Consider the following 22,151-nt stretch of genomic DNA (forward strand, 5'->3'; position numbering starts at 1 on the left):
AAGCTGTCTGGTTTCTTTGTCTTGACTCGCAGGGCTTTGTGGCTTAAGTCTTGTTCAGCTGATGTCTTCTCCAAGTCTAAGTGCTTCCTTACGAGGGTAGGACTTTGTTTGGGCCTGGACTGGCAGAAATAATATCCAATATTTCATGTGGAAAAGGATCTTTTCTACCACAAGACAAGAAAATTAGTATTTAAGGGACGTCAAAGTAATTTTCGTTCCTTTCGTAATTTCAAAGGTCAAAAGCCTTCCTCTTCCAAACAGGAGCAATCCAAGTCCTCCCAGTCAGTCCTGGAACAAGGGGAAGCAATCTAAGAAACACTCAGTTGAGTCTAAGTCAGCATGATGGGTCAGCCCTTGGTCCGGAGTCGGATCAGGTGGGGGGCAGACTTTCCCTGTTTTATCAGGAGTGGTTACGAGATGTCCCAGTTCCTTGGGCTGTGGGCATTGTTTCTCAGGGTTACAAGATAGAATTTAATTCTCTCCCGTCTCAAGGTTGTCTGCAAATGGGGTAAAAAGAGACATTCTTGAACTGCGTTCAGGATCTTTTCTCTCTGGGAGTGATTGTTCCAGTAAAGGAACAGGGTCTAGGATTCTATTGAAATCTGTTTATGGTTCCCAAGAAAGAGGGAACTTTTCGTCCCATTTTAGACCTAGTGTCGACAAATTGCTCAGGGTGCCGTCCTTCAAACTGGAGACCATTCAGTCCATTCTTCCTTTGGTTCAGGAAGGTCAGTTCATGACGACCATAGACCTGAAGGACGCATATCTTCATGCCCCTATTCACAGGGATCATCACAAATTTCTGAGATTCATTTTTCTAGACAAACATTTCCAGTTTGTGGCTCTTCCGTTTTGGCCTTGCTACAGCTCCCAGAATTATTCCAAGGTTATGGGGGCTCTCTTGTTAGTGATCAGGTCTCGGGGAATTGCCGTGGCACCTTACTTAGACGACATTTTGGTTCAGGCTCCATCTTTTCAACAAGCAAGCTCCCATTCAGAGATCATCTTGTATTTTCTACGTTCCCACGGATGGAAAGTGAATCTGGGAAAGAGTTCCCTTGTTCCAGCTACAAGGGTGGTGGTGTTAGGGATTCTCTTTCTATGAAGGTTTTTCTGACAGAGGTCAGGAAATCTAAAATTCTCTCTTCTTGCCCCTCTCTTCAATCTACTATTCGGCCATCTGTAGCCCAATGTATGGAAGTAATTGGGTTGATGGTCACTTCCATGGACATCATTCCCTTTGCTCGATTCCAGTTGAAAACTCTGCAATTATGCATGCTCAAGCAAAGGAACGGAAACCATTTGTATCTGTCCCAGAGGATAGATCTATATGTGTTAAAGAGAGACTCCCTTCTGTGGTGGTTTTCTCAGCAATATCTGTCTCAGGGCACATGCTTCCGGAGACTTTCTTGGGTGACCATGGATGCCAGCCTGCTAGGCTGGGGAGCAGTCTTGGATTTGTTAAAGGCGCAGGGATTATGGACTCGGGAAGAGTCTGCTCTCCCCATAAACATCTTGGAGTTGAGTGTTTACAATTCTCTGTTAACTTGGCCTCAGTTGGCTTTAGCCTCTTTATCAGATTTCAGTCGTATAATATCACCTCAGTGGCTTACAAGAACGCCAAGGTACAATTCAAGGTCAAGAGATCCGCAGGCAGCTCTGATAGATGCTCTGGCGGTGCCTTGGGGGTTCAGTCTAGTTTCTTTTTCCTCCATTTGCTCTCCTTCCACGAGTCATTGCTCGTATCAAACAGGAGAAAGCGTTGGTAATTCTACTAGCTCCTGCATGGCCACACAGGATCTGGTATGTAGACCTAGTGAACATGTAATCTCTGCCTCCTTGGAGGTTGTCTCTGGAAGGATCTTCTAACTCGGGTCCTTCCATCCAAATCTTGTTTCTCTGAAACTGACTGAGATTGAATGCTTAGTTTTGTCTAAGCGTGGTTTTTCTGAGTCGGTCATTGAGACCATGATTCAAGCTCGCAAGCCTGTTACTTGGAAAATTTACCATAAGGTATGGCGTAAATACCTTCATTGGTGTGAATCTAAGGGCTACTTTTGGAGTAGGGCTAGGATTCCTAGAATTTTGTCTCTTCTCCAGGAAGGTCTGGAGAAGGGGTTGTCAGTACTCTGAAAGGTCAGATTTTTGCTTTATCTATTCTGTTGCATAAGTGTTTGGCGATTGTGCCAGATCTTAAATTGTTTTGTCAGGCCTTGGTTAGAATCAGGCCTGTGTTTAAGTCGTTTACTCCTCCTTGCTGTCTTAACCTTATTCTTAAGGTTTGCAGCAGGCTCTGTTTGAGCCAATGCATTCCATAGATATTAAATTATCTTGGAAGGTTTTGTTTCTTGTTGTTGTTGTTTCTTCTGCAAGGAGAGTTTCAGAACTCTCGACTTTGCAGTATGAGTCTCATTACCTTATCTTTCATGCGGATAAGGTGGTCCTACGTACTAGGTTGGGTTTTCTTCCTAAGGTGGTTTCAGTTAGGAATATTAATCAGGAAATTGTTGTTCCTTCTTTGTCCCAATCCTTTTTTTCATAGGGAGCGTCTGTTGCACAACTTGGATGTAGTGCATGCTTTAAAATCCTATTTACAGACTACTAAGGATTTTCACCAGTCTTCTGCCCTTTTTGTTTCTTTCTCGGTAAAGCGTAACGCTACTGCTAGCCTCCTGAGAGAGTTACAGCTCATTCCACTAGGTCTCTCGTCGTCTTGGGCTTTCAGAAATGAAGCTTCTGGGGAACAGATTTGCAAGGCTGCAACTTGGTCCTCTCTGCACACTTTCTCAAAATTTTATAAATTTGATACTTTTGCCTCAGCTGAGGCCTCTTTTTGGGAGGAAGGTTCTTCAAGCAGTTGTCAAATATCTTTCACTTTGAAGAAAACGATATCACGCTATTTGGCGCCCTCTTTTCCATTTTTGTATCTTCAAGCAGTGGTGCCTTCTGTTTAAGTCCACCTGTATTTTTCCCTCCCTAGTCATCTGTGTCCTCTAGATTGGGTATTGGTTCCCACTAGTAATTGATATTGTGGACTCACCATATCTTGGGAAAGAAAACAAAATTCATGCTTACCTGATAAATTTCTTTCTTTCCGAATATATGGTGAGTCCACGACCCCACCCTTATATTTAAGACAGTTATTTTTAACTAAACCTCAGGCACCTCTACACCTTTGCGTTATTCCTTTTTCCATTTCCTTTTGGTGGACTTAAGTGGTTGGATGTGCACCAATATTTTTTGTTTTGCAATTGTTTTGGTCACTTTGGTAGCACTCTCACAATATGTGTGTTAAGATTAAACAGTCCTTTTGTGGTGTGCTTAACCAAAAAACCCCTTTGTTGTATCTCTTAAATAGGGAGCTGACCAAATCCCTCCCCTTTGGTTAATCACGCCACCCAGCCCAGGTGTGTTCCAGATAAATATACTTAATAAGCTAGAAAGCTTCACACTGTGTAGACATGACTTGCTGCAGTGTGGAAACTGGTTAGTGTTAGGACCAGTCTTTATGGGACACCTTGTAAGTGGTGAATATTGTGTGGCTAAGATTCTATTTCATTTAAAGGCATTTTTAAAACAAAAAATGTTTTTGCAGCATAAATATAAGTCAGTATTATTGCGAGATGTTAATCCCAATTTTATTTGAACTATGTAAGTATATTTAGCAGATAAAAGTATTTGTTTTGCAGCACAAATATAAGCTCATATTATTGCGAGATGTTTATCCCAATCTTATTAGAAGCTATGTAAGTATATTTGGCAGACAGAAGGATATACAAATATGCCATGAAAGAGTGGACTTAAGTGGTTGGATGTGCACCAATATTTTTTGTTGTTTTGTAATCTATGTGCAGCAACCAATCAGCAGTTACTGAGCCTATCTAGATATGCTTTTCAGCAAAGTATATCAAGAGAATGAAGCAAATTAGACAATAAAAGTAAATTAGAAAGTTGTTTAAAATGTCATGCTCTTTCTAAATCATGAAAGAAAAAAATTGGGTTTAATGTCCCTTTAAGGTTGCTATCTATCTATTTTTGACTATAGCATGAGTTAACAAAAATATCAAGTTGTATACATCTACACTCATTGTGCTATTCCTCCTCTGACCTTTAGATGGTGCAATTATATTTTATGTTACTATGATTCTGTTTGTTACTGAAATTGGTCATATACATTTATGCCTTGTATTTTCCGCGTGATTAAGGGCTGCAATTTATTTTTCTGTAATTCTTTATTTTTTATTGTTTTATTACATTTTTCAGATGATAAAAAAAAAAAGTAAAGCAAAAATACAAGAGCAATAGATTGGGTGCACTATAACATTAGATTGGTGGTGTAACATACATAGCAGCTTTGTATAACTGAACATTAGTGTTAACTTAAACAGCATTTTGATTTTCATATTCAGTATATTTTTCTAACAAAGTTTTTCTAAAATTTGCCCTGACGTTCAGTAAATACAATAATAAAGCAATGATATAACATTATGAAGATGACATATATTTCTCCCAATTACATTTTACAGAGTGGTAATAATCCATTTGTTTGACCTGGTGAAGGGATATTTGTCCAAAGACAGTAACAAAGTAACTGGCACAGTAGAAATATGATATTTCTTCCAATGTTGAGGAATTAGTTGTTTATAATATATCAGTATCTTTCTTTACTTACATTTCATTTTGAGGGGTTTAATAAATAATAAAATCAGAGGGTCAAAACTAATATTTTGAGATATTGCCCTTTATAATTCTTTATGTATATTATGCCAATATGTTATCGCTGGATAAATCCACCAGCGTGTAAAACATATTGTTACATGTCTTCCACACTCCAACAAATTTTATCTGCATGTGGAAATATTTTAGCCTCTTCTTTAATTTAACTGATGATTGAATATCACTCATTACTTCAGTATGCAACTGTATTCTAAAATTGTTTGGTGCTGTTATGCAGAGGGATCTATCAAATAGCAACTCCAAATCTATTCAGTGCAGTATGAGAATACATATTCATGTTGTATGCACAAGGTTCCATTGTACACTGGAGACTTCAATTTATATAAGTGGATGTAAAATACGATTTGTATTTTTTTAAAAAGGTTGACATTTTATTGACTAAGTTGTGAGTTTATTAAGCATCAGGTCTTAATTATGCAGAATTTTCTCCAGTCCTCCATAATGACTTTTGACCACATAAGATTATTCAGTCTGCAACCAACACTTGCTTTGTTTTTAGCTAAAAATAAGATTTGGGAAGCAATTTTTTGGCACTTAAAATTGCAGTCTGATATGTAATTTGTTGTTATTAAGGCTAGATAAAACTACATAAAACAAGATGACATTCATTACCATTTAGTAATCATCAGTATAATTATAGCCTAGGTGACTATAGTAAATATTTTTCTTCTGTTATGTGTGATCAGTCCACGGGTCATCATTACTTCTGGGATATTATCTGCTCCCCTACAGGAAGTGCAAGAGGATTCACCCAGCAGAGTTGCTATATAGCTCCTCCCCTCTACGTCACCTCCAGTCATTCTCTTGCACCCAAAGACTAGATAGGAGGTGTGAGAGGACTATGGTGATTATACTTAGTTTTTATAACTTCAATCAAAAGTTTGTTATTTTACAATAGCACCGGAGCGTGTTATTACTTCTCTGGCAGAGTTTGAAGAAGAATCTACCAGAGTTTTTTATTATGATTTTAACCGGAGTAGTTAAGATAATATTGCTGTTTCTCGGCCATCTGAGGGAGGTAAAAGCTTCAGATCAGGGGACAGCGGGCAGTTGAATCTGCATTGAGGTATGTAGCAGTTTTTATTTTCTGAATGGAATTGATGAGAAAATCCTGCTATACCGATATAATGACATGTATGTATACTCTACACTTCAGTATTCTGGGGATGGTATTTCACCGGAATTACTCTGTAAAAGTACATTAAACCTTTTAATAGGTATTTAATTCATGTTAAACGTTTTTGCTGGAATGTAGAATCGTTTGCATTTCTGAGGTACTGAGTGAATAAATATTTGGGCATTATTTTTTCCACTTGGCAGTCTGCTTGTTTTGATTATGACAGTTTCGTTTCTCTCTCACTGCTGTGTGTGAGGGGGAGGGGCCGTTTTTTGGCGCTCTTTGCTACGCATCAAAAAATTTTCAGTCAGTTACACTTATATTTTCTGCATGATCCGGTTCATCTTTGACAGAACTCTGGGGTCTTCAAACTTCTTTGAAGGGAAGTAGATTCTCTCAGCAGAGCTGTGAGATTTAATAGTGACTGTGATTTAAAACGTTGCTCTGTAATTTTTAATTAGTGTTATTTTACTAATGGGAACAAACCTTTGCTAAAAAGTTGTGTTGTTTGTTAAGAGTGATGCTATAACTGTTTTTCAGTTCATTATTTCAACTGTCATTTAATCGTTTAGTGCTTTTGAGGCACAGTACGTTTTTATTAAATAAACTTGTAACCGAGTTGCATGTTTCTTGCTAGTGTGTTAAACATGTCTGATTCAGAGGAAGATACCTGTGTCATTTGTTCCAATGCCAAGGTGGAGCCCAATAGAAATTTATGTACTAGCTGTATTGATGCTACCTTAAATAAAAGCCAATCTGTACAAATTGAACAAATTTCACCAAACAGCGAGGGGAGAGTTATGCCGACTAACTCGCCTCACGTGTCAGTACCTGCATCTCCCGCCCGGGAGGTGCGTGATGTTATGGCGCCTAGTACATCTGGGCAGCCATTACAGATAACATTACAAGATATGGCTACTGTTATGACTGAAGTTTTGGCTAAATTACCAGAACTAAGAGGCAAGCGTGATCACTCTGGGGTGAGAACAGAGTGCGCTGATAATTCTAGGGCCATGTCTGATACTGCGTCACAGCTTGCAGAACATGAGGACGGAGAGCTTCATTCTGTAGGTGACGGTTCTGATCCAAACAGATTGGATTCAGATATTTCAAATTTTAAGTTTAAATTGGAAAACCTCCGTGTATTACTAGGGGAGGTCTTAGCAGCTCTCAACGATTGTAACGCTGTTGCAATACCAGAGAAAATGTGTAGGTTGGATAAATACTTTGCGGTACCGGCGAGTACTGACGTTTTTCCTATACCTAAGAGATTAACTGAAATTGTTACTAAGGAGTGGGACAGACCCGGTGTGCCGTTCTCACCCCCTCCAATATTTAGAAAGATGTTTCCTATAGACGCCACCACACGGGACTTATGGCAAACGGTCCCTAAGGTGGAGGGAGCAGTTTCTACTTTAGCTAAGCGTACCACTATCCCGGTGGAGGATAGCTGTGCTTTTTCAGATCCTATGGATAAAAAATTAGAGGGTTACCTTAAGAAAATGTTTGTTCAACAAGGTTTTATATTGCAACCCCTTGCATGCATCGCGCCGATCTCGGCTGCGGCAGCATTTTGGATTGAGTCTCTAGAAGAGAACCTCAGTTCAGCTACGCTGGACGACATTACGGACAGGCTTAGAGTCCTTAAACTAGCTAATTCATTCATTTCGGAGGCCGTAGTACATTTAACCAAACTTACGGCTAAGAATTCAGGATTCGCCATTCAGGCACGCAGGGCGCTGTGGCTAAAATCCTGGTCGGCTGATGTAACTTCTAAGTCCAAATTACTTAATATACCTTTCAAGGGGCAAACTTTATTTGGGCCCGGTTTGAAAGAAATTATTGCTGACATTACAGGAGGTAAGGGCCACGCTCTACCTCAAGACAAAGCCAAAGCTAAGGCTAGACAGTCTAATTTTCGTCCCTTTCGGAATTTCAAAGCAGGAGCAGCGCCACCCTCCACTGCTCCAAAACAGGGAGGAACTGTTGCTCGTTACAGACAAGGCTGGAAGCCTAACCAGTCCTGGAACAAGGGCAAGCAGGCCAGTAAACCTGCTGCTGCCTCAAAGACAGCATGAACCGAGGGCCCCCGATCCGGGACCGGATCTAGTGGGGGGCAGACTCTCTCTCTTCGCCCAGGCTTGGGCAAGAGATGTCCAGGATCCCTGGGCGCTAGAGATCATATCTCAGGGATACCTTCTAGACTTCAAATTATCTCCTCCAAGAGGGAGATTTCATCTGTCAAGGTTGTCAACAAACCAAATAAAGAAAGACGCGTTTCTACGCTGTGTACAAGATCTATTATTAATGGGAGTGATCCATCCGGTTCCGCGGTCGGAACAGGGACAAGGGTTTTACTCAAACCTGTTTGTGGTTCCCAAAAAAGAGGGAACTTTCAGGCCAATCTTGGATTTAAAGATCCTAAACAAATTCCTAAGAGTTCCATCGTTCAAAATGGAAACTATTCGGACAATCTTACCCATGATCCAAAAGGGTCAGTACATGACCACAGTGGATTTAAAGGATGCTTACCTTCACATACCGATTCACAAAGATCATTACCGGTATCTAAGGTTTGCCTTCTTAGACAGGCATTACCAGTTTGTAGCCCTTCCATTCGGATTGGCTACGGCTCCAAGAATCTTCACAAAGGTTCTGGGTGCCCTTCTAGCGGTTCTGAGACCGCGAGGAATTTCGGTAGCTCCGTACCTAGACGACATTCTGATACAAGCTTCAAGCTTTCAAACTGCCAAGTCTCATACAGAGTTAGTTCTGGCATTTCTAAGGTCGCATGGATGGAAAGTGAACGAAAAGAAGAGTTCTCTCTTGCCTCTCACAAGAGTTCCATTCTTGGGGACTCTTATAGATTCTGTAGAAATGAAGATTTATCTGACAGAGGACAGATTAACAAAGCTTCTAAATGCATGCCGTGTCCTTCATTCCATTCAACTCCCGTCAGTAGCTCAATGCATGGAGGTGATCGGCTTAATGGTAGCAGCAATGGACATAGTACCCTTTGCACGTCTACATCTCAGACCGCTGCAATTGTGCATGCTGAGTCAGTGGAATGGGGATTACTCAGATTTGTCCCCCACTCTGAATCTGGATCAAGAGACCAGAAACTCTCTTCTATGGTGGCTTTCTCGGCCACATCTGTCCAAGGGGATGCCGTTCAGCAGGCCGGACTGGACAATTGTAACAACAGACGCCAGCCTTCTAGGTTGGGGCGCTGTCTGGAATTCTCTGAAGGCTCAGGGACAATGGAGTCAGGAGGAAAGTCTCCTGCCAATAAACATTCTGGAATTGAGAGCAGTTCTCAATGCCCTTCTAGCTTGGCCCCAGTTAAAGACTCGGGGGTTCATCAGGTTTCAGTCGGACAACATCACGACTGTAGCTTACATCAACCATCAGGGAGGGACAAGAAGCTCCCTAGCAATGATAGAAGTATCAAAGATAATTCGCTGGGCAGAGTCTCACTCTTGCCACCTGTCAGCAATCCACATCCCGGGAGTGGAGAACTGGGAGGCGGATTTCCTGAGTCGCCAGACTCTTCATCCGGGGGAGTGGGAACTTCATCCGGAGGTCTTTGCCCAAATACTTCGACGTTGGGGCAAACCAGAGATAGATCTCATGGCGTCTCGCCAGAACGCCAAACTTCCTCGCTACGGATCCAGATCCAGGGATCCGGGAGCGGTTCTGATAGATGCTTTGTCAGCACCTTGGAACTTCAGGATGGCTTATGTGTTTCCACCCTTCCCGCTGCTTCCTCGATTGATTGCCAAGATCAAACAGGAGAGAGCATCAGTGATTCTAATAGCGCCTGCATGGCCGCGCAGGACTTGGTATGCAGATCTAGTGGACATGTCATCCTGTCCGCCTTGGTCTCTACCTCTAAGACAGGACCTTCTGATTCAGGGTCCATTCAAACATCAAAGTCTAACTTCTCTGAAGCTGACTGCTTGGAAATTGAACGCTTGATTTTATCAAAACGTGGTTTTTCTGAGTCGGTTATTGATACCCTGATACAGGCTAGGAAGCCTGTTACCAGAAAGATTTACCATAAAATATGGCGTAAATACCTATACTGGTGTGAATCCAAAGATTACTCCTGGAGTAAGGTTAGGATTCCTAGGATATTGTCTTTTCTACAAGAAGGTTTAGAAAAGGGTTTATCGGCTAGCTCATTAAAAGGACAGATCTCAGCTCTGTCCATCTTGTTACACAGGCGTCTGTCAGAAAATTCAGACATCCAGGCCTTTTGTCAGGCTTTAGCTAGGATCAAGCCTGTGTTTAAAACTGTTGCTCCGCCATGGAGTTTAAACTTAGTTCTTAACGTTTTACAGGGTGTTCCGTTTGAACCCCTTCATTCCATTGATATAAAATTGTTATCTTGGAAAGTTCTATTTTTAATGGCTATTTCCTCGGCTCGAAGAGTCTCTGAGTTATCAGCCCTACATTGTGATTCCCCTTATCTGATCTTTCACTCAGACAAGGTAGTTCTGCGTACTAAACCTGGGTTCTTACCTAAGGTTGTCTCTAACAGGAATATCAATCAAGAGATTGTTGTTCCATCCTTGTGTCCAAATCCTTCTTCAAAGAAGGAACGTCTTCTACACAATCTGGATGTAGTTCGTGCCCTCAAGTTCTACTTGCAGGCAACTAAAGATTTTCGCCAAACTTCTTCCCTGTTTGTCGTTTATTCTGGACAGAGGAGAGGTCAAAAAGCTTCTGCTACCTCTCTCTCTTTTTGGCTTCGTAGCATAATACGTTTAGCCTATGAGACTGCTGGACAGCAGCCTCCTGAAAGAATTACAGCTCATTCCACTAGAGCTGTGGCTTCCACTTGGGCCTTTAAGAATGAGGCCTCTGTTGAACAGATTTGCAAGGCTGCAACTTGGTCTTCGCTTCATACTTTTTCCAAATTTTACAAATTTGACACTTTTGCTTCTTCGGAGGCTATTTTTGGGAGAAAGGTTCTTCAGGCAGTGGTTCCTTCTGTATAATGAGCCTGCCTATCCCTCCCGTCATCCGTGTACTTTTGCTTTGGTATTGGTATCCCAGAAGTAATGATGACCCGTGGACTGATCACACATAACAGAAGAAAACATAATTTATGCTTACCTGATAAATTCCTTTCTTCTGTTGTGTGATCAGTCCACGGCCCGCCCTGTTTTTTTTTTTTTTTTTAAGGCAGGTAAATATTTTTTAAATTATAATTCAGTCACCACTTCACCCTTGGCTTCTCCTTTCTCGTTGGTCTTTGGTCGAATGACTGGAGGTGACGTAGAGGGGAGGAGCTATATAGCAACTCTGCTGGGTGAATCCTCTTGCACTTCCTGTAGGGGAGCAGATAATATCCCAGAAGTAATGATGACCCGTGGACTGATCACACAACAGAAGAAAGGAATTTATCAGGTAAGCATAAATTATGTTTTTCTGGATATCCTGCATTTGCTTATTGTTCCATGAGAAAACATGATGATTACATGAAATTGTGCACAAACCCATAAAATAGGATGCTGCACTTTTGTCATCAGAACAGATATGGAAGGGTTGTCTATGTGACGCATTAGAGATCACAATCATATAATTATTAAAATTAGTATTCTTAAAGCTTTATTAGGTTTTCTTGAATATCAGATAACAGTGATTGCCAACATCCTAGCACATGAGCACCAAATATCAATATTTGAAGCATTAAGAGATGCATATAAAATTATGGTTATAAAATACACAAATCTATTTCCTAAAACTTTCTAGTGTCACACGGCCAGATTTAGGTAAGGTTGCATGGTGCCGTCTGTATTGCTGTTCAACGAGCTTTAGAGTTTCCACCTTAGTTTCTGCCCCCTCCAGATGTTTTCAAAGCAAAATATTTTTATTTCTGCTTTTCACCGTGGCCACAAATACTATGGAACGCATTCTTAGATCAGGTGGCAGCAACAATGGCATAGGGTTGGGCTGCAAATTGGCGACCCTGATGTATTATGGAATCTTACAATGATTTTCATTTGTGTTACATGTGTTACTGTAATGCATATCATAAGGTGCAAAACTCCATAGATATATTATGGGCACATTGGCAAAAACAGAAAGACATGTCAAGAATGTTTAAATGTTTGTAATAGAATAAGTCTAAATCAAGGCTTAGATTTCTCATTTAACAATGTATCACTTTTAAATTGTGGTAAGTTATTTAGATTAGGGCAGCATGCTATTCCCCCCCCCCCCTTCCTTTTCCCTGTTTGTGCATTAATATTTCCTCTATTACTTTAGCATTTTCTATACACGGCTAGTATAATATACTTGTAATGTTGTTTTCCTGTATCTAACAAGTTTTTTCTTTCCTGATTTTAGGCAAAGCAGTCTTTAGCAACTCTTACAAAGGATGTTCCTAAACGCCATTCACTAGCGATGCCAGGTGAAGCTGTGTTAAATGGTAACCAGGAGTGGGTAATGCATGCGGACCTGCCTCTTACTGCAGCAATCCGACAAAGTCAGCAAACCTTATACCACGTACATCCGTCGCACACAGCAGATCGACAAGGTTTGTTCACAAGTGTTAATATTATGCAGCCTTTTAGAGAAAACCAAACAGCTCTCCCCCTCTTAATAACTTGTCAAAGGTTCTTGGTAACTGCAGGGGGGACCTTTGCCTCTTCCGAGCTGTCCAGGTATTCTCACCAAATCTGTTAACCTAATGATTGACCTTGGGTTAGCTACCCTTATGCTCTACAAAACCATATATAAAAGACACGCACAAAAAAAAAAAAATTTTATGAACTAGGAACAATTTACGCAAGTTGCATTTCATTGTGTTTTTGGCAACAAGCTAAAATAAACCATTATATGTAGTTACTAGAAAATGATCTCCTTAGATTGAGGGTAGATTTTATTATTCTCTCACAAACTAGTAGAACCATGCCAGGACTGTTTGGTATAGTGCCTTTCACTAGGTAGGGATTATACAGGGATGGGTACCTCCTACATATATCCCTGCCCATCCAGCTTGAGTGTGCTTAGTTTATACTTGTTAGGAAGGCTCAGTGACAGTTATCTTGGACCTAACCTGTGACCAAATTTGTATGACCTTATATACTTGATAGAATAATCCCTGGGTCACTCTCTAATAAATTAATAGACTGTGGCTAACTCTAAAAGTAAATTTTGTTGGTTAAAATCACGTACCTATCCAAATCCTGGAGCAGGTAGGAGAGTGTTTGAATTCTCTAGCTTCCTATTCTGATTCCTATCTACTGTACTCCCATATGGTTTAATTTTGCTCAGCAATGCGCATTAGGAATCTGGTTGTATAATTCGGTTTTTAGATATGCCTCTATTTCTTTCATGTAATTAGCAAGAGTCCATGAGCTAGTGACGTATGGGATATACATTCCTACCAGGAGGGGCAAAGTTTCCCAAACCTTAAATGCCTATAAATACACCCCTCACCACACCCACAAATCAGTTTTACAAACTTTGCCTCCTATGGAGGTGGTGAAGTAAGTTTGTGCTAGATTCTACGTTGATATGTGCTCCGCAGCAGGTTGGAGCCCGGTTTTCCTCTCAGCGTGCAGTGAATGTCAGAGGGATGTGAGGAGAGTATTGCCTGTTTGAATTCAATGATCTCCTTCTACGGGGTCTATTTCATAGGTTCTCTGTTATCGGTCGTAGAGATTCATCTCTTACCTCCCTTTTCAGATCGACGATATACTCTTATATATACCATTACCTCTACTGATTCTCGTTTCAGTACTGGTTTGGCTTTCTATAAACATGTAGATGAGTGTCCTGGGGTAAGTAAGTCTTATTTTCTGTGACACTCTAAGCTATGGTTAGGCACTTTTATATAAAGTTCTAAATATATGTGTTCAAACATTTATTTGCCTTGACTCAGGATGTTCAACGTTCCTTATTTCAGACAGTCAGTTTCATATTTGGGATAATGCATATGAATTAATAATTTTTTTCTTACCTTAAAATTTGACTTTTTCCCTGTGGGCTATTAGGCTCGCGGGGGCTGAAAATGCTTCATTTTATTGCGTCATTCTTGGCGCGGACTTTTTTGGCGCAAAATTTTTTTTCTGTTTCCGGCGTCATACGTGTCGCCGGATGTTGCGTCATTTTTTTGACGTTTTTTTGCGCCAAAAGTGTTGGCGTTCCGGATGTGGCGTCATTTTTGGCGCCAAAAGCATTTAGGCGCCAAATAATGTGGGTGTCTTTTTTGGCGCTAAAAAATATGGGCGTCACTATTGTCTCCACATTATTTAAGTCTCATTACTGCTTCTGGTTGCTAGAAGCTTGTTCACTAGCATTTTTTCCCATTCCTGAAACTGTCATTTAAGGAATTTGATCAATTTTGCTTTATATGTTGTTTTTTTCTATTACATATTGCAAGATGTCTGCGAGTAACCCTGAGTCAGAAGCCAAAGCTAAGTTCATTTATTTTAAATGTTATAAATGTTTATCTTTAGCTATGGTTTGTAATAAGTTATTATGATATACTTTTACATGCAGATTCCATTAGTATTTATGCTTTATACATTTCCATTCTTAAGTACAAGAAATGTTTAGAAGATTTATAAGAAATATTTTTTCTGATTAAGGCTTTGTCTGACTTTGTGCCTTCTAATACAATTTTTAGGTCTTTTTTCACTTCTTTTTTAATTATTGAAGTTTCAAATGACCAACAACATACTGATTTATCCTTCTCTGATGATGTTTTTTTCTCTTTCAGAAATTCTCTTCATCAGATATTGACACTAACAAATCTACTTTTTTATATTTTTTTTATTAAAGTACATTTGTTCTTTGTTGAAGAGGTGTTGATTATTTTGGATATTAAGGTAACTAGTTCTTTAAGACTAGCTGACACTATTTCTGCCTTTTTTTCTTCTGTGATTTCAGAGGTTTTCTTTCCAATTCCCCATACTAGGGAATGGAATAGGCTGAGAATTATTTTTTATTCCTTCTTCAAGGTTTTAAACTATATTCTTTGCCAGCAGTTAAATTCAATTTGGAGGGTTCTCCAATTTATTGGGGCTATCTCTACGCCTACTAATTATGCTATTGTTTCTATAGCAAAATAGTATTTATTTTCCTTTATATAGTTGTATCTTATTTATGGAAAATTATTTAGTTTCAGGTACTTTTCTTGGTCCTGTGATATTGCAATTGGTTCATTTTTTCTGTTTACTTTAAGATCAAGTATCAGATTATGATTTATTTTAGCATTGTTAAAGGGACAACATTTACTAGACTAGGTGCTGTTGCATTTTGTCTTGTTGTTTTGCATTTTGCAAGTCCTCTGTTTTGACTGGTCCTTTTAACTGGACTATCATGCTAATGATTTCATTTGTGTCTTCATTTTATTGAATATATTCGCAAATGAGGGTTAATCTATGTCTTTAGCTATTTTAGCTAGAAGAATTTTGTGGTTTTTTTTTTAAAAAAAAAGAAAGAAAATCCATATTTCTCCAACATAGGTGTGTCCGGTCCACGGCGTCATCCTTACTTGTGGGATATTCTCTTCCCCAACAGGAAATGGCAAAGAGCCCAGCAAAGCTGGTCACATGATCCCTCCTAGGCTCCGCCTTCCCCAGTCATTCTCTTTGCCGTTGTACAGGCAACATCTCCACGGAGATGGCTTAGAGTTTTTTGGTGTTTAAATGTAGTTTTTATTCTTCAATCAAGAGTTTGTTATTTTAAAATAGTGCTGGTATGTACTATTTACTCTGAAACAGAAAAGAGATGAAGATTTCTGTTTGTAAGAGGAAAATGATTTTAGCAACAGTTACTAAAATCGATGGCTGTTTCCACACAGGACTGTTGAGAGGAATTAACTTCAGTTGGGGGAAACTGTGAGCAGACTTTTGCTGCTTGAGGTATGACACATTTCTAACAAGACTTGGTAATGCTGGAAGCTGTCATTTTCCCTATGGGATCCGGTAAGCCATTTTTATTAAATAAGAATAAAGGGCTTCACAAGGGCTTTAAAGACTGGTAGACATTTTTCTGGGCTAAAACGATTGATATATAAGTATTTTTAATACTTCATAATTTGAGGAGTTATTTTATTCTTGGGAATTATGTAAAATAACCGGCAGGCACTGTATTGGACACCTTTTTCACTGGGGGCCTTCTCTAATCATAGGACCAAGCCAGCCTGGAGGCCAATGCAAGGCTGGAACAAAGGTAAGCAGGCCAAGAAACCTGCCACTGCTACCAAGACAGCATGAGATGTTGGCCCCCGATCCGGGACCGGATCTGGTGGGGGGCAGACTTTCTCTCTTCGCTCAGGCTTGGGCAAGAGATGTTCTGGATCCTTGGGCGCTAGAAATAGTCTCCCAAGGTTATCTTCTGGAATTCAAGGAGCTTCCCCCAAGGGGGAGGTTCCACAGGTCTCAATTGTCTTCAGACCACATAAAAAGACAGGCATTCTTACATTGTGTAGAAGACCTGTTAAAAATGGGAGTGATTCATCCTGTTCCATTAGGAGAACAAGGGATGGGATTCTACTCCAATCTGTTCATAGTTCCCAAAAAAGAGGGAACATTCAGACCAATCTTAGATCTCAAGATCCTAAACAAGTTTCTCAAGGTTCCATCGTTCAAAATGGAAACCATTCGGACAATTCTTCCTTCCATCCAGGAAGGTCAATTCATGACCACGGTGGATTTAAAGGATGCATATCTACATATTCCTATCCACAAGGAACATCATCGGTTCCTAAGGTTCGCCTTTCTGGACAAGCATTACCAGTTTGTGGCACTTCCATTCGGATTAGCCACTGCTCCAAGAATTTTCACAAAGGTACTAGGGTCCCTTCTAGCGGTGCTACGACCAAGGGGCATTGCAGTAGTACCTTACTTGGACGACATACTGATTCAAGCGTCGTCCCTACCACAAGCAAAGGCTCATACGGACATTGTCCTGTCCTTTCTCAGATCTCACGGGTGGAAAGTGAACGTAGAAAAAAGTTCTCTATCTCCGTCAACAAGAGTTCCCTTCTTGGGAACAATAATAGACTCCTTAGAAATGAGGATTTTTCTGACAGAGGCCAGAAAATCAAAACTTCTAAGCTCTTGTCAAGTACTTCATTCTGTTCCTCTTCCTTCCATAGCGCAGTGCATGGAAGTAATAGGTTTGATGGTCGCAGCAATGGACATAGTTCCTTTTGCGCGAATTCATCTGAGACCATTACAACTGTGCATGCTCAGTCAGTGGAATGGGGATTATACAGACTTGTCTCCGACGATACAAGTAGATCAGAGGACCAGAGATTCACTCCGTTGGTGGCTGACCCTGGACAACCTGTCACAGGGGATGAGCTTCCGCAGACCAGAGTGGGTCATTGTCACGACCGACGCCAGTCTGGTGGGCTGGGGCGCGGTCTGGGAACCCCTGAAAGCTCAGGGTCTTTGGTCTCGGGAAGAATCTCTTCTCCCGATAAATATTCTGGAACTGAGAGCGATATTCAATGCTCTCAAGGCTTGGCCTCAGCTAGCAAAGGCCAAATTCATACGGTTTCAATCAGACAACATGACGACTGTTGCGTATATCAACCATCAGGGGGGAACAAGGAGTTCCCTGGCGATGGAAGAAGTGACCAAAATCATTCAATGGGCGGAGACTCACTCCTGCCACTTGTCTGCAATCCACATCCCAGGAGTGGAAAACTGGGAAGCGGATTTTCTGAGTCGTCAGACATTTCATCCGGGGGAGTGGGAACTCCATCCGGAAATCTTTGCCCAAATTACTCAATTGTGGGGTATTCCAGACATGGATCTGATGGCCTCTCGTCAGAACTTCAAGGTTCCTTGCTACGGGTCCAGATCCAGGGATCCCAAGGCGACTCTAGTAGATGCACTAGTAGCACCTTGGACCTTCAACCTAGCTTATGTATTCCCACCGTTTCCTCTCATCCCCAGGCTGGTAGCCAGGATCAATCAGGAGAGGGCATCGGTGATCTTGATAGCTCCTGCGTGGCCACGCAGGACTTGGTATGCAGACCTGGTGAATATGTCATCGGCTCCACCATGGAAGCTACCTTTGAGACAGGACCTTCTTGTTCAAGGTCCGTTCGAACATCCGAATCTGGCCTCACTCCAACTGACTGCTTGGAGATTGAACGCTTGATTTTATCAAAGCGAGGGTTCTCAGATTCTGTCATTGATACTCTTGTTCAGGCCAGAAAGCCTGTAACTAGAAAAATCTACCATAAAATATGGAAAAAATATATCTGTTGGTGTGAATCTAAAGGATTCCCATGGAACAAGATAAAGATTCCTAAGATTCTATCCTTTCTTCAAGAAGGTTTGGAGAAAGGATTATCTGCAAGTTCTTTGAAGGGACAGATTTCTGCTTTATCTGTTTTACTTCACAAAAAGCTGGCGGCTGTGCCAGATGTTCAAGCTTTTGTTCAGGCTCTGGTTAGAATCAAGCCTGTTTACAAACCTTTGACTCCTCCTTGGAGTCTCAATTTAGTTCTTTCAGTTCTTCAGGGGGTTCCGTTTGAACCCTTACATTCCGTAGATATTAAGTTATTATCTTGGAAAGTTTTGTTTTTGGTTGCAATTTCTTCTGCTAGAAGAGTTTCAGAGTTATCTGCTCTGCAGTGTTCTCCTCCTTATCTGGTGTTCCATGCAGATAAGGTGGTTTTGCGTACTAAACCTGGTTTTCTTCCGAAAGTTGTTTCTAACAAAAACATTAACCAGGAGATAGTCGTGCCTTCTTTGTGTCCAAATCCAGTTTCAAAGAAGGAACGTTTGTTGCACAATTTGGATGTAGTTCGTGCTTTAAAATTCTATTTAGATGCTACAAAGGATTTCAGACAAACATCTTCCTTGTTTGTTGTTTATTCTGGTAAAAGGAGAGGTCAAAAAGCAACTTCTACCTCTCTCTCTTTTTGGCTTAAAAGCATCATCAGATTGGCTTATGAGACTGCCGGACGGCAGCCTCCTGAAAGAATCACAGCTCATTCCACTAGGGCCGTGGCTTCCACATGGGCCTTCAAGAACGAGGCTTCTGTTGATCAGATATGTAAGGCAGCGACTTGGTCTTCACTGCACACTTTTACTAAATTTTACAAATTTGATACTTTTGCTTCTTCTGAGGCTATTTTTGGGAGAAAGGTTTTGCAAGCCGTGGTGCCTTCCATCTAGGTGACCTGATTTGCTCCCTCCCATCATCCGTGTCCTAAAGCTTTGGTATTGGTTCCCACAAGTAAGGATGACGCCGTGGACCGGACACACCTATGTTGGAGAAAACAGAATTTATGTTTACCTGATAAATTACTTTCTCCAACGGTGTGTCCGGTCCACGGCCCGCCCTGGTTTTTTAATCAGGTCTGATAATTTATTTTCTTTAACTACAGTCACCACGGTATCATATGATTTCTCCTATGCAAATATTCCTCCTTTACGTCGGTCGAATGACTGGGGAAGGCGGAGCCTAGGAGGGATCATGTGACCAGCTTTGCTGGGCTCTTTGCCATTTCCTGTTGGGGAAGAGAATATCCCACAAGTAAGGATGACGCCGTGGACCGGACACACCGTTGGAGAAAGTAATTTATCAGGTAAACATAAATTCTGTTTTCTTTTGTTCTAAGATAAATCAATTATTTGTTTTATAATTGGATTCAATTCTTAACTGTTACTATGGGCTTCAAGATTGAGTTCTAAGACTAAAACTTTAAGCTTATACTAGTTTGGTTGTTCTTATTAAGGAACGAATTCCTGAGTTCTTTTCCAAGTAACATGTTTATAATTGGGGTTCGAAATCAGCTCCCTAATATTGCGATGTACGTGCCGTATTCCAGCTTGGCTGGTAAGGGGCAGGTTAAGACTTCTTTGAAATTTATTTGGTTCTATTTTGTCCAAATTTCTTTGATTTTATTCCAGTAAGGCTAACACTTTCTTTAAGTGTGTTTCTTTCCTATATATTTTGGATACTGTTGTAGCATGGCTGGGTACCCATATGGTTCAAGCGCTGCTCAGACCTGGATTCTTCTGGGGTATTTCTTCCAGTTCCTTTTTTTAGGAACTGGGTTTTGGAGTTTTATTCAAACTATTCTGCCTTTTTATGGTCACTGATAGCATTATTTGTTTTCATTAGATACAATAAATGCATATTTTTCATTTTTCTGTTTTCATTCAGATTATTTCCTGAGGATGCGGAATCTCATATGATTCACTTGCTCTTCAGGACATAGTTAGAGGATCTTTTTTTCAAAAGTTCTTGATTCCTCACGTAAGGGTCACCTTTTTTAGGTTTCCAGATGGTTTATGTCACTGTCTTTGTCTCTATCGGACAAGGGACAATTTGTATTGGGTTCCGTCTGTCGGTACCTTTAGTCTCTATTTTTTCCTTCAGTTGCTATATATGCATAGAAGTTTTAACAGCATTGGATTCAATTCCCTTTGCTCATTTTCAACGGAAAGATCCTTTCCAGCTTTTTATGAGTGTTGTTTCTTCAAGAACATGGTTGGAGGATCAATTAACCAATGTTGATTCCTCAGACAAGAGTAACCTTTTTTTAGGTTTCCAGTTAGATTCAGTGTCCATTACTCTGTCTCTGTCGGACAAGAGACGTCTGAATTTGGTTTCAGCTTATCGAAACCTTCAGTCTCAATCATTCCCTTCGGTAGCCTTATGCATGGAAATTCAAGGTTCTTATGACTGCTGCATTGGACGTGTTCCCCTTTGCTCATCTTCACATGCGACCTCTTCAGCTCTGTATGCTGAACCAGTAATGCAAGGATTATACAAAGATATCTCATTTAATATCTTTAAAACCGATTGTTCGACACCCTCTGACGTGGTACAGACCACCATCATTTAGTTCAGGGGGCTTCTTTTGTTCTTCCAACCTGGACTGTGATCTCAACAGATGCAAGTCTGACAGGTTGGGGAGCTGTATGGGGGTTTCTGACAGCACAAGGAGTTTGGGAATCTCAGGAGGTGAGATTTCCAATCAACATTTTGGAACTCCGTGCAATTTTCAGAGCTCTTCAGTCATGGCCTCTTCTAAGGAGAGAGTCGTTCATTTGTTTACAGACGGACAATGTCACAAATGTGGCATATGTCAATCATCAAGAGGGACTCACAGTCCTCTGGCTATAAAGGAAGTATCTCGAATACTTGTATGGACGAAATCCAGCCCTTGTCTAATTTCTGTGGTTCATATCCCAGGTATAGACAATTGGGAAGCGGATTATCTCAGTCGCCAAATGCTACATCCGGGCGAATGGTCTCTTCACCCAGAGGTATTTCTTCAGATTGTTCAAATATGGGGACTTCCAGAAATAGATCTGATGGCTTCTCATCTAAACAAGAAGCTTCCCAGGTATCTGTCCAGATCCAGGGATCCTCAGGCGGAAGCAGTGGATGCATTGTCACTTCCCTGGAAATATCATCCTGCTATATCTTTCCGCCTCTAGTTCTTCTTTCAAGAGTGATTTCCAAAATTCTAAAGGAGCGTTCGTTTATTCTGCTGGTGGCTCCAGCATGGCCTCACAGGTTTTGGTATGCGGATCTTGTCCGGATGGCTCCTTGCCATCCGTGGACTCTTCCGTTAAGACCAGACCTTCTATCACAAGGTCCTTTTTTTCCATCAGGATCTCAAATCCTTAAATTGAAAGTATGGAGATTGAACGCTTGATTCTCAGTCATAGAGGTTTTTCTCTGACTCCGTAATTAATACTGTGTTGCAGGCTCGTAAATCTGTATCTAGGATGATATATTATCGAGTCTGGAAGACTTGCATTTTTTTGTTTTTTTCTCATCATTTTTCTTGGCATTCTTTTAGAATTCCTAGAATTTTACAGTTTCTTCAGGATGGTTTGGATAAGTTTTGTTTGCAAGTTCCTTAAAAGGACAAATCTTTGCTCTTTCTGTTCTTTTTCACAGAAAGATTGCTAGTTTTCCTGATTTTTATTGTTTTGTACAAGCTTTGGTTCGTATAAAACTTGTTATTAAGTCAATTTCTCCTCCTTGGAGTTTGAATTTGGTTCTGGGGGCTCTTCAAGCTCCTCCGTTTGAACCTATGCATTTTCTGGACATTAATTACTTTCTTGGAAAGTTTTGTTCTTTTGGCCATCTCTTCTGCTAGAAGAGTTTTTGAATTATCTGCTCTTTCTTGTGAGTCTCCTTTTCTGATTTTTCATCAGGATAAGGCGGTGTTGCGAACTTCTTTTAAATTTTTACCTAAGGTTGTGAATTCTAACAACATTAGTAGAGAAATTGTAGTTCCTTCATTTTGTCCTAATCCTAAGAATTCTAAGGAGAGATCAGTGCA

The 22,151-nt window shown here is 40.6% G+C and overlaps 1 protein-coding gene across 1 annotated transcript in view; it reads left to right on the plus strand.

Moving 5' to 3' along the window:
* The first annotated feature begins 12,145 nt into the window (after positions 1 to 12,145).
* Positions 12,146 to 22,151, plus strand: part of LOC128643913 (kazrin) — a 47,559-nt gene continuing 37,553 nt past the window's right edge. The window contains exon 1 of the mRNA XM_053696683.1: positions 12,146 to 12,401. Coding sequence (XP_053552658.1) covers positions 12,269 to 12,401 — 133 coding nt within the window. The 5' untranslated portion in view covers positions 12,146 to 12,268. The remainder of the gene's footprint in view (positions 12,402 to 22,151) is intronic.

The sequence above is a fragment of the Bombina bombina genome, unplaced genomic scaffold (assembly GCF_027579735.1).
Source record: "Bombina bombina isolate aBomBom1 unplaced genomic scaffold, aBomBom1.pri scaffold_787, whole genome shotgun sequence".
In the NCBI taxonomy this organism is placed as follows: Eukaryota; Metazoa; Chordata; class Amphibia; order Anura; family Bombinatoridae; genus Bombina; species Bombina bombina.